At 39.1% G+C, this 12897-nt stretch overlaps 1 protein-coding gene across 4 annotated transcripts in view; it reads left to right on the forward strand.

The window, feature by feature from the left end:
• The window catches only part of ADIPOR2 (adiponectin receptor 2), a 48906-nt gene that overhangs the window by 19012 nt on the left and 16997 nt on the right, over positions 1 to 12897 (forward strand). For all 4 annotated transcript variants that reach the window (XM_054824506.1, XM_054824530.1, XM_054824523.1 and 1 more), the window contains one exon: positions 7065 to 7300. In XM_054824506.1, coding sequence (XP_054680481.1) covers positions 7133 to 7300 — 168 coding nt within the window. In that variant the 5' untranslated portion in view covers positions 7065 to 7132. The remainder of the gene's footprint in view (positions 1 to 7064; positions 7301 to 12897) is intronic.

A 12897-nucleotide genomic window follows, 5' to 3' on the forward strand; every position in this document is an offset into this window, starting at 1 on the left:
CCTCTTGGCACCATCCAGTTCTTAAATCTGCACAGTGATGGCATCTAAGAAAAGAGATGTTCAAGCAACCCAGGAAGAAGCACTGAAGGCAACTGTCTTAAATGCTTTCTTGCTTGAAGTTTGCAGCCTAAAATGTGTATATTTCTCTTTGGTTTTAAAAGCAAAGTGATAGTATATGTCTTTGTACAGTTGCTCCAGGCATTGAAGCTTTTTCTTGAGTTGTAAAAGATCTTACTTCAGTTTCTAGAGAGATTCAAACCCACACTTCCTGGGAGGAGAGTGTTGTACCTGCCGGGGTAGAGGAATGTTTGCTCTCTGGGTTGCTGCTGTTGATCTTGGTGCCATTTACATTCTTGCGCAAAGATCCTCTGTGTAGAGGAGTTGAATGAATGTTACTTCAGTTTGTGTCTAGCTCTGGATTTTAGTGCCTGCTCCAAATACTTTAGTTTCTTTATCTTCACCCAACAATTCTGTGAATTGGATCTCTTTGAGGCAGTAGTTAAAAGGATGTCTTCTGAATTTTCACTTAAGAGGAAAGTAATGTCTAATTTCAGTCTTTCACTTTTAGACAGTCTGTGATCCAAAGTGTTACTAACAAAACCCAACTGCATCTTTTTGTTGTTGGCAACCATGTAGTAAGTTGGTGTGGGTTAGTAACATGCCATAGAAATAAAATTATAAAAGGGCACAAAGATGGAATGCTTCTCACTTGGAAAAACTGAGCCATTTAATGGAAAAAAAAAAAGGGGAAAAAAAAGAAAAGGAAAAAGAAAAAAGGAAAGAAGGAAAAGGAAAAGAAGAACCAAATGCAAGTTTCCAGGTCTGGGCTGTGGATTTTGTGAAACGCAATGTGAAATGAACTTGAACTTTTGTTCCTCATTTTGTACTGCTGTTGTGGCAATTCTCTTGGTTTTGGTTTATTGAAGAGTAAAACTAATTTACAGCAGTCATCCAGTCTGTAACAACCGGACATTGTGTGCTGGGGGTGGGCCAACCTCTGACATAACACTTAACCCAGTTACAAAACTGGGGTCCAATTTGCAGTACAAATTGGACAAATGTAACAATGTAATGGGATCCTCTGAAATGGAAGCATTTCGTTAATGTAGGCAAGCTGCTGGCTTGTTCCCTTTCTTTGGATCCAAATGCTTCAGAATGTGCCTCTTGTTTGCCTCTGCAGCATGCTGTGAAATAGCTTCGGCTGAAGTGTCCAGTGACAGTTTACAAGTTACAAAGACAGCTTTTTGGCCACTGACCCTCGGCAGGAGTCTAATCTTTGTTTTGTAGATGTCTCTTTATCTGGGGAAACTACATCTAAGAGAAGAGGGCCTGGATTGCTTCCTCATTGTTCCTCATTGTTAAAGATGACCTCCAAAGAATTTTTACAGCCTGATTCATACTTTTCCTTTAGGGTACATTGAAAAAACAAGGTTTTCTGTGATTTTCTTCCTTCCCCTGATCATACATATCCTTGTTTGCTTTGTTTTTGACTGTAGTTTTGGAGAATATTTGAAATGTGGCTGTGGATGTTTAACTCCTTAATTGAAAAAGACAGCTCAATCATTGAAAGACTTTAAGGGGGGGGGGGGAAGATGAAAATACCTTATTTCAACTTATACTCTTGAATCTTTCGTTATTACTGTTTTGTTAACTTTTTAGTTGTGGCCTTCTAACTTAGGGACAATTCACAAATCTGCTTAAAATGTATGGATTTCTCATCTCTTCTGCTTTGTTTTATGCATAATGAAAAAAGCAGCTGAGCAGTGGATATCCCATATAGTTAATAATTGACCCAACATGGGTTAGCTAGGCCACATGTATGTGCGATACTCAACAGCATTCTTAATTTGTGTGACACAGTGCTTGCTGTCCAACTTCCTCTTCCTCTTTCCCTTACGCAAACTATATACGCCTGCCTTGTATTGGTGCTGGTGCTTGCCTAATTTCCCTGGTAAATAGACCAGGGTGTCACATATGCAGTAAGTCAAAGATGACCACCTCCCCCCCTAAAAAAAATCCCAAAGCATAAAACCCAACATCTTGCCAACAGCTTGCTGTTGATGAACTCAACTGAGCATCAGTTCTGGTACTAGGGAATAAGGGAGCCAGATGGGTGATAGGATGATGCCAGTGTCATCTGAGAATAATTTAAGCTTTTGTGTGATGTTACTGAATATTGTTGGTGTTACTATATCATTTGGGAGGGACTACTTGTGACAGAACCTCCCTACTGGAAGATAGTAGTAGAAATACAACATGCCAAGAAAGCTACATTTTGGTTAATATACCTTATTTCAGTCAAGGTAGCCAGAATCAACTATTTTATAGGCAAAAAATCCCCTCCATCACTCTGTGTAAGCTGTGTTCTTATCACAATCAGTCTGCCCATGGGTTGTATCGGAAGTGCTTTGCCATTTGTACCTGTGCTAACAGCTCCGGAAATGGACTTGTGCCTATTTTGTCACTAAGGCCTAGTCTAAACAACTTTGGATTTGGTAAATTCATTCAACCCATAGGTGGTTGACTGTTCAATGAGCTTTGTCATTTTGCTGGCATGGATGTAGCTAGCCAGCTAGTGATGCTGTTGTAGCTGTGATGGTACACAGATGCTGGCAAGGCAAAGTTTGCAGATTGAGATAGTATCTCTTTCAAGACTTTTCAGGCACTCAAGCCCTTCGTTAAACAATAATGAATGTTCTGAGAAATGATGTAGCCTGAAATTTTCATGATGACCTTTTGTTCTTTTGATAACTAAGGTCTGTTAGGGAGAATGAGCTAATCTTATGAAGATTCATCCAGTGTGTATACATTGCTTATGCTAGTTTAATGGAGGCTTTGAAGAGGATTATCAAGGAAAGAGCATACAGTGGATACCATTGCCCTCCTTGAACAGGAAAGTTTCTATCAGAAAGGCTGTTGGATCAATGAGAGGGGATGGGAGGGTGATGTAATTTTCATTTTTCTTCCAAATACCAGCCACAGACAGAATGAAATACCTTTGAAGGGATCATTCTTGTGCTGCTTATAGGAGAACCATACTGAGAAGAGTTGAATGCTGGAGAGATTGCTTTGCTTAGGGGTAATGGGAGGTAGTCTGACTATCCAGGACTGTGTTTTATCCTAAAAAGGGAGTAACAGATCTCTGAAATTTAACTACTAACACTACCCTTAGGGTGCTTTCTTTGTTTTGCTACCATGTGGCATTGTTTAGCTTAGGGAGAAAATGCATCCTCATGGCAGGGGAATTCTGGGAGGTTAGAAGGGCTATATCACTTATCCTGGGGAATATCCAGGAAGGTTGTGCAAAGAATAGTAGCATCATCCTGTGGTGCTTACGTTTGTGTAACTACTCCTTCCTTGTCATCTTGAGCAGTGAAGCAGTATCCTAAATATGCTGTAATTGTGGATGTTGACTCCTCTGACATTGCACAATTGCAGTGAACTGCTGAAATAGTATTGCCTTCCTATTCTGTTTTTGGAAAGATGATGAGTGTCTGTCTACAGGCTGAAACTGGTACTGACTCTCCTTGCTGTGGGGTTGACTTCTGAACTGAGCTGGAGTGAGCAGCTGGGAGTGATGACCATGTAGATTGGGTGGTGGCAGCAGCGTATTAAGTTGACTAATGAAGTGCTATGTTTTGTGTTTATAGGCTGTTTAGAACTGTGATAATATTAAAAGTTTTCTGTATTAGAAGGTTTTTTGTATAAAAAAACCCAAAACAAACACTGTAGATGCTTCTCAGCTGATTCTAAACACAGCAGGAACTCACTGATTGATGTAGATGCTAATATTATGCTTATTATATATGCAATCATTAAGTAGATTTTTGTTATACATGGCAACTTCCTCTTTAAATGGAAGCTAATTTTAATGAAACCTTTTAGTTTGTATGCTACGAAAAAGTTAAAGGATTTTATATATGATGTATAATCTCAGTGAAACACAAAACAGTCTCTTCTAAGACTTCAAGTGTTCTATAGCTTTCCATTTTCTAGTTTTTTGTTTTCATGAACTGCCTAGTTTTAGAGACAGAGTGGGGCAGTAAGTCTCTTCACAATGTTTCAACCATCATCTTCTGGCTAGATGCTACTGACCATACTTAGACTTCCTATTTTCTTAGGAAAAGGTCACCCTAGTCATTCAAACCCTTCTCTGAACTGTGGAGTCATAGAAACTTTATAATAGAAAGGAAAGACCATCTATGCCTGTCCCGTTCATAATCTCAGACTGCTTTCTTTCACTTGCGAACAAATAGTTCTGGCTATTAGCACTTTGCCGTTGGCAACTCCATGTTGCATTTAGGCATGTTTTTGGCTTTTGCAGTAGATTTTTCAAAAGGGTTAAAAACCAGTAGCTATGCTTTTGGACTATCTTTTGGCTGCTTACCTTTGCAGGCTCAGTAGGGGCAAGCATATGTAGCACTGAAAGGATTCTGCATGAAGGGCAACATGGAAACATCTTAGTTCATTGAGTAATTCCACTGTAATTTCAAGAAACAATGACTTTATTTTTGCAGAGCTCTAAAGTTCAACTCCTCTGCTGAATGCTAATCTCACTCACTGGAGGTGAAATGTGTCTTTTATTTTTAACCGTAGTGATTGCTTGGCAGTGAGTGCTAGTGAAGTAAATCTTCAAGGACTGATTTAAGAAGTCTCTTGGCATTCTTGTATCTTCTTGTATTAGAAGAACCTTTTGCAAGCATCTTGGCCAAATGTGGTTAAGCCTGTTGCTGATTATTACTGTGTCTCTTTGAGTGTTACTCCCACAATGTCATAGAGGTGATGTAAGGACGTGCTCTTAGGCAATATGGCAGGTAATGCAGCACACAATGGCAATTCTATTGCTTACAGCTTGTAGAAAGAAAAACTAGTAAAACTTGCTGGTTAAATGTCTAATGCAAATTAAACAATCTGTGAAACTAACTGTGGCTGTTTCAACTAACTACCTGTTTGAAATGTGTGGAATATCAGGTAAGGGTGTGTGCGTGTGTATTTGTAACTGTTGTTTACAAACAGCTACTCTGCTTACTTGCAATTTTTTTGTTTTAGCTACAGCTTCAAATTGTTAGTGTACTGTACTGAAATTAGTCTCTCCTAAGTTGCCTTTTAAATTAAGACACCCAGTAAGTTTCATTTTAAACTGCAGTTCCTTGCATACTTCTTTCTTTCTTCCCTAGATCAGTTTTGCCAAATGGCAATGTGACAATGTCTTCATGTTTCTCTCACAAAAATAGAATTGTGATTTGATTGTTTGAAATACAACAAAACCAGTGAAGATTTCAGTTGTTCTGTGGCTTTCTAAATATTTGCTCTTGGTCTTAAAATCCACTTGCTCAACTTCTTCATTGGGCTTCATGTGTAATGTTGTTAAACCTTGGCTTAATTCTCATGGGACAACGATAGTCCTGTGGCTCTTGTGTTTACCAAGTAAACAGCTGTGGCTATTTTAAATGTTACTTCTCAGATGGAGGTTGCTGACCCTGTAGTGCAGTTAGCAGGAAGGTGGGCATGCCATCTGCTCTGCTGTCATATTGTAAACTTTCCTTCTTGGGTGATTAAAGCAGCGTGCCATCCTGAACTTGGACAACTGAGGTACAATTTAGTTCTGCAAAGTATGTTACCTGCTCATTAGCAGCTCGCTCCTCTGGGGATTGCCAGGCAGCTGAGGGGATATAATATTACAAACTGCTGCAGCAAAATTAACTATGGCACATTTGTCAGAGCTGAGAATTATCTTGCACTGACCATATATAAATGAGATTAGTCCCTGTAAGGAAGGAGTGCATTATTTATTGGCTTTTTGGAGGTGACATTTTATCAGAAGATTGCCAATATCAATCCCCCATTTTATATTTTTAATTTGCCATCCTACATTATGATGAAGTTCAGCATCTTTTATTGGGCACTAAAATTCCAATCTAATTATGCACCCTGGCAAGTTAAAACTTATTAGATGGGTTATCTTAATGTTATGTGTTAGTCACATCCAAGTACTTAGATGTTACAGTAATAGAATGACACCAAATGATTAGTACAAAACAAATAGATTCTCATTCAAAGTGATTCTGAAGCCTCAGCTGAGCGCTAATTCAGTCTGATGGCTTCTGGCACTCTGAAATCAAAGTGCTCTGGTTGTTGTGCTTCCCAAGGCAACCAGTGGCAAACAGGTATCTCTTCACCGGCTATTGAAGTGACCACCACACAGTGATGTATGACATAAATAGGTAACCAATCATCCTCTTGGTTGAGGGCTCAGATTAACAGGTTGTTGTTAGGTAATTTTCTGCAAATTTAATCTTTAGCATCTTGAGTTAAATTTACCCCAAATCTTTTTTGCAGTGTTATAAGTGTAAAATATAGTTGCTTTTCTGAGTAGAAAGGATGGGTTTATAGTTTCCTGGGGGGGATTATCTGATTCTGATTGCTGGGATGGAATGAACGGTGTTTAAATCTGTCTGGTCTAATTCCTTATACGAGTACAGGTACAGACCCATTGCAAGCAGTAATTGTGAACATGTTAATTGAAGCAAGGGAAGCACAGTCACTGTGTGTACTACTACCCTCCTTGTGGTCTGTCTAAAGTTAGTTGCTGCTTGAGCTCTGCTTGCTTGCTACTACCACCTGAGCAGCTGTACCAGTTCTTGGTGTCCTAGTTTTGGTGAAACCTAGCCCAGACGATTGAGCTTCATACCCACAAAAAGCTGATAATTACAGAGTGCCTGTGATAACTAGTTTATTTGTAAATAGTATTAACAGCCCAGTGTTACAAATAAAAATCTATAAAATCATCGCCGTGCTTTTGTGAATTTAGTTTTATGGAGCTCAATTTCTATAATTGTCAAAGTTGTGTTTAACTTGTGATAGGACACAAAAGTATTAGTGGTCACAAGATGAGAATTCATCGTCCAGCATGTAGAAGTCTATATAATTGATCCTGGGGGAGTTTGAGCACATACAAAAGCAGTTGTCATAGCTGTTTGGTAGTTTTTAAGCATGCTCTTCTTCCAACCAACTCTTACACTCATCTTTTTAACTTCAGTTTATGTAAACTGTTTGTCTTTCAGAGCCAACACATAATCAGCCAAACCGAACCAAGAGGAGGCAGAATATTTGAGAAGGCTCCCAGCATCTCATGAATGAACTAACGGAACTCGATAATGCTGGTTCTCCAGAGCCAGGTCTACGGCTCAGAAAAGGACACATGTCTGACACTGCAACAACACAGGCAGCCTTTGAAGAGGACAGCTCTGAGCAGAGGCTTCTTTTAGTGAAGCCACCTCTGTCTTCTGACCAGGAAAATGTAAGTTATATGATTATCTGTTAGGTTTGCTAGCAAAAATGAGTTTTCATTTAAGTGCTTCAGTGCTTGAAATAAGTTCCAGAAATGTGAACTGTGAGCCTGCAGCCTCTTTATGCCTGCTAAATAATTGTAATAAAACCAGAAAGTTGCCAGAAAATATTAAGTTGACTAGATGGGAACTTGGGTGACAAGATGGGGCATAAGTGTAAGTTTACCAGCTTTATATTTTTTATTCCCTCCTCCAAGAAATGGGATTTGTACTGGTTTGCTCTCTGGTGAGACTCTGCTCATATCAAAACATTTTTATTCTGTAAATTCCAGTTAATTATAAGTGAAAGGAAAAGATATATTGACTCTGGTTGAATGTAATCTGAACCTTGACTAATTGCTGTTGTCTTAGAGATTAGGACAGAAAAATCTGTTTGTGAGCATTCTTGTTGGAAGAATGGCTGTACTAGATTAGACCAAACTTCCACAGTGCATGATGTCCTATCTCAAACAGTAGTCAGTAACAGACTCATAAGGAAGAAGAGTACAAGGATGGGGAAGCATTCTCCCAGCCTTTAGAAATTGGTGGCTCACAGATTTCCTGAGCCAGTGGCAATGTTTTTGAATTTTTTGGTGCGTGAGCCTTTGTGAATTTTAGCAGCCACAACATCCTGTGGAAGGGTGTCCCACAGCTTAATTAGATGTTGTATGCAGGTAATATCTCCAAGCTTTGGACAAAATACCTTCTGGTTAGAGAGTTTCAGAATTGTAATTAATGCTTCTCCCAGGATATATACAGATGGGTATCAGCACAGTTAAGTGGAATAGGCATTCAGCTTAAGCTCATTATTAAATTTATCACGGCTTAATGATTTTACTATATCGGCTCAGTTACAGGAACTGTGTGGTTTTAGCCAGCAGCAAAAACATGCTGATGCTACTTACTGTAGCCTTCAATGCAGGAGAGTTGGGCTGTTGCTGTAATTGCATTTGCCACAGATTCTGGGTGTGTGCATGGACGGTTGTCATGGCTCAGCTGACATAAGAATCTGTATTAGGCTGTCTTGTCTTAATTAGTTTGAGCTGTTACTGAATTTAGTTTCAAGTGTCCTTGTTCTGATTTCTCATTACAGGTATTTGTAGCTAATAAGCCAAGCCAATGCACTGTAAGTTGTACACTGCTAAAACTTCTATAGGACATTCTCAGTATCATGGTAACAGAAAATACCCAGAGTCTTTTTGCTTAATATGGAAGCTCATAAAGCATGTGTATAAGGTGCAAAGTGTTAGCCAGTAGCTGAATTTGCTAAGGTTAGAAAAAAGAAAAGTTGAGGTTTACTAGCAGATATTTTGAACATACATGTATTTATCTGACAGTGTGTTTGGGATTATCTTTTCTGAAGGCTGTTTTCATTCTTGTCTCTGAATTTCCTGGTTGAATAATGTGAGTTACCTGCTCTCTGCAGATGGAATAGCCCAAAGTAAAAGCCCGTAACTGATTATGGCCTATAATTCTTTCTGTACGTTTGCTTAGCTAAATAGAAGTTATTTGGAGGAGTTAGTGTTTAATTTTAGAATTTTGGAAATAAAATAGTTAAAGTACTCTCATTCTCTCTTCTGTTTTTTCAGGCACTCTTAGCATGTGTTAGTTGTTCTTCTGTTTGTTTGTTTGCTTTCATTCTTATGACAAAAGTGTTTCTTTGCTTTGGCTCGATACAAATATTTAGACTTTTTGTATTTGATGCCTTTTCTCTTTCCCAGTCTCCTAAAATGCTGCCACAGAAATTTGTTTTTGCCATTTGGGCCTTGCTGTTCTGTCTTGAACTGTATCACTTTCTGTCTTATATGGCCTCCTGCTTTCTTGACTTTTTTCAGCCTAAACTTTTATTCCTGTCTTCTGTGATTTCTTGTTTTTAATACTGTGATAGCTTTACATTCTTTTTCTTCTTAAAAGGTTGAATAACTGATGCTTCAGATGGAGCATCCCAAAACACTCTGCTGTCAAAAGTACCAATATTAGCTTGTCAAATGGCCTTTATTATGTGACATACTGCAGTGTTCTAAATAATCTGGAAAAAACATTACACTGTATATCTTCTTCTGTCTTGTATAAGCCTCAGCACAGCTGTTACTCAAATGCCAGCTAGGATTCACTTTTTTGTTCTACTGTACATTCTAGCTGTGTGCAACTGCCTCAGTAGAGATGACTTACTATTCAAAAGCATGATTTTCCTCTGCTTTTGAAGAGACTCTTGTTTAGATAACAGTAATATAAGGTTATTGTTCTTCTGTAGATTGCAATAGTACTCAGGCACACAAGCTAAACATAGCCTTATGAAAGGACTCAAGTAGTGCCTGCTACGTTAGTGTTATAATGGCTAAATGCAACCATGTTGATGCTCACACTAACAATCAAGAAATTCTTATGTGGGAGAAGGAAAGTGGATGAGAACTATATAGTGTCTTAATGGTAGAACAACCATGGTCATTTAATGTGCTTTTAAATGCTTCTACTTGAATATCATAATTTAGATGTATTCTAATAGATATGATACTTCCCCAAAATTTATTGGGCCTAAGACTTGAGGTATTAGTGTAAAAATGTGTGTATCTTTATCCTGTGATAATATTGCATTGTTTACTTGTTGCCTCCTATTACACTATTTATATGATTGCAGCTCCTTTAATTATATAAAATCTGCCTCAAGCTCTCCTATACGAGATTCTTTTCCCTCTGCCTACTTGTATATCCACTTTCTGCTCTACTTGGAGGAGGAAGCAGTCTGAGATCTTAAGAGGTAGTAGTTATTTTTGATGAATTATTTTAATAGCCTTTTCTAAGGAGGTGTGTGGAAGCATACCATTATTCAGAATTATTTTCCATCTCCCTCACAGCTTTCGCTGTATACTATGTATTTCTAATTTTGATGGGCCAAAACATGTGCAGATAAGGCATTTTTCAGCAGGTGCTTCCCTTCTAGCCTTTGGGACAATCTTTTCTCATCTCCTAGTGTTTCTGTGTCTCAAGTACCTTTATTTCCAGAAGTGATAGTTCCTAAAGAAATCTCTTACTGTGACTTTAAGCTGACACAATCAAATGCATGTGACTTCTTATAACCTGATGAATGGGCTCCTTATGCAGCTTGACTCTTTCCTTTTTTACTTTAACCTGTCAGTGAAAGGAGGTAAACAAAAGAACCATTTTCTTTGCCTTTATTCCAATCATTGGGCTTTAATGGTCCTGAATGATGATTCCTTTCATGCAGTTGAGCTGTGTGGCACTGAAACCCATGAAGTGGAGACCTGTTGCTCTGAAGTGTTTGATAACATACAGTAAGGGTTTGGGAGGAGGTATGCGTAATTCTCAAGTCGTCTGAATGGACAGAAGAAATCTGGGCAAATACTCATCTGGATTGCTTCTCAGGGAGCGTGGGTTTTGACTTCAAGTGGAACTGGCTTGACCTCTAACAATTTTCATGATACCTGCATGTGGCTACAGGAATCTTTCTGGAGCATAAATACCGAAGTGACTTAAAGGGGGGAGACAGAAGGTTGTACCAGATTTTCAGGTACAAAAGAAAAGTTTTAGAATAATTGGAAGACAAGCAAATGACTCAAGGCTTTTAACTTGAATCATAGAACTTACTCAGAGCCTTTTCTGTTACAGAAGCGTGTATGTATTATCTACAAAACCAGACTACAAAGATAGTTTTGGTATTGACAGAAGGGTGTGTGTAAATTCATGGAATTGTAGACTTGTATTTATGGTGCATGCTGTCTGAGTGAAAAAGATTTATGTGAAGTCTTGAAGGCCAAAGGTAGACATTTGAGCCTTAAGAATAGTCTTTCTGGAGCTGATAATTGTAAATTTTGATTGTCTTAAATTTTTTCCTTTATATATCTACTTGCAAGTTTCTTGCTCAGTTTGAAACCATTTAGCTTTATTTTGAACCTAGCACTTTACTTTTGGTACTTGGAGTTATGCTTAAAAGCTCAGCATTTGCTTCTGTATTTGCCTTCTTCCTGCATTGCATTATAGGTTTTGTTGGTAGAGATTGTCTTCTGAGTGTATATGGGAGAGGCCTGGCATAACAGAATTTGAGGTCCCACCAAAACACATTTGCTTTAAAGCAGATTATGTTCAAAATTTGTTGTTCTGTAGACTTCTTCATCACCTCTTCCTTTCCTCCATTTTTGCAACTCTTGGGAAAGAATGTTATTTCCTTGAAAGCATGTGAATTGGCATTTTGCTTCACATCAAAATATCTTAATATCTGAATTTCTCCCTCACTTGCTGTTCTAAGCACTGGAAGTAATGCATATTTTACTCAGACTGCTAGTCACTGAAGTAAGTGCTTGAATCTAGTATCTTTCCCAACAGATATGTGGGGTTTTTTGTACAGCAGAGCATTGTTGGATACACAGAACAGAGTATCTCCAAGTATTCCCACTTAGACATATCACATCTTCGGACTTTTTAGGGAGATGGTTTCTGGGCTCCACAGGCTTGAGTTGGATGCTGATGCATCCTTCACTGACTGCTGTTGTGTCTGGTTTATTAACAGGCTTTTAGACCTTGAATGTCTGCAGAAAAGACAGAAACTGGTGACCTGGTCAACCAGAAGTAGGCAGTATTTCACCCAAAAAGCCGGTAACGTGGGAAATGGCCATGTCTGTGTCTGCCCTGTCTCCCAGAAAACTCTCATGTGATTAACACAAAAGTTGTAATAGGTTATGGCTTGTTGAACTGCAGCTGGGTTCAACTGTCTTCTATTAGTCTGGAGAGTCTTAGCTCTTTGAGAGGGGAAGCTGAATTTGCTGCCTGCCAGCTAGTTTTGTAACCATTGCTTGCTGTGCTGTGTGTTGAAAATAGGAGAGGGAGGGAGTGGTTTTGTTTATAATTCACTGGCAGAACTGTTTCCCTGGGCAAGGGTTAGATTCCACAGTTTTTGCCTTTGTTCTCCTGGAGATTGTATCTGCCTGATTTGGGCAGCAATGGGGGATGTGACAGCCTTTCACAGTGATAGAAGAGAAAATAGTGTTGTACTGGTGGGTTAACTTGCATCTTCCTCCACCTGTTTTAGATTGATTGACTCTGCTCTTAAGTTCTGCAGTACGCTTTCAGTCTATCTTTGTTTATTTTTTTAACAGAACATTTTTTCCCTAAGCCCAGCATGCTTGTTTTCTTTTTCTTCTGTCAGGATTAACAATGACAGAGGAGCAGAAAATGGCACATGAGAATCTTCTGTAGGATCATAGGATATCCTGAATTGGAAGGCACCCATGAGGATCATGGAGTCCAACTCCTGGCTCCACACAGGACCAGCCGAATTAGAGCATATGACTGAGAGCGTTATCCAGACGCTTCTTGAACTCACTCAAGCTTGGTGCTGTGACCACTTCCCTGGGGAGCCTGTTCCAGTGCCCAACCACCCTCTCAGTGAAGAACCTTTTCCTGATACCCAACCTAAACCTCCCCCATTGCAGCTTCATTCCGTTCCCTCGGGTTCTATCACTGGTTACCAGAGGGAGATCAGTGCCTGCCCCTTCACTCCCCCTCGTGAGGAAGCTGTAGGCCGCGATGAGGTCTCCCCTCAGTCTCCTCTTTT

This window comes from Grus americana, chromosome 1 (genome assembly GCF_028858705.1).
Source record: "Grus americana isolate bGruAme1 chromosome 1, bGruAme1.mat, whole genome shotgun sequence".
Taxonomy (NCBI): Eukaryota; Metazoa; Chordata; class Aves; order Gruiformes; family Gruidae; genus Grus; species Grus americana.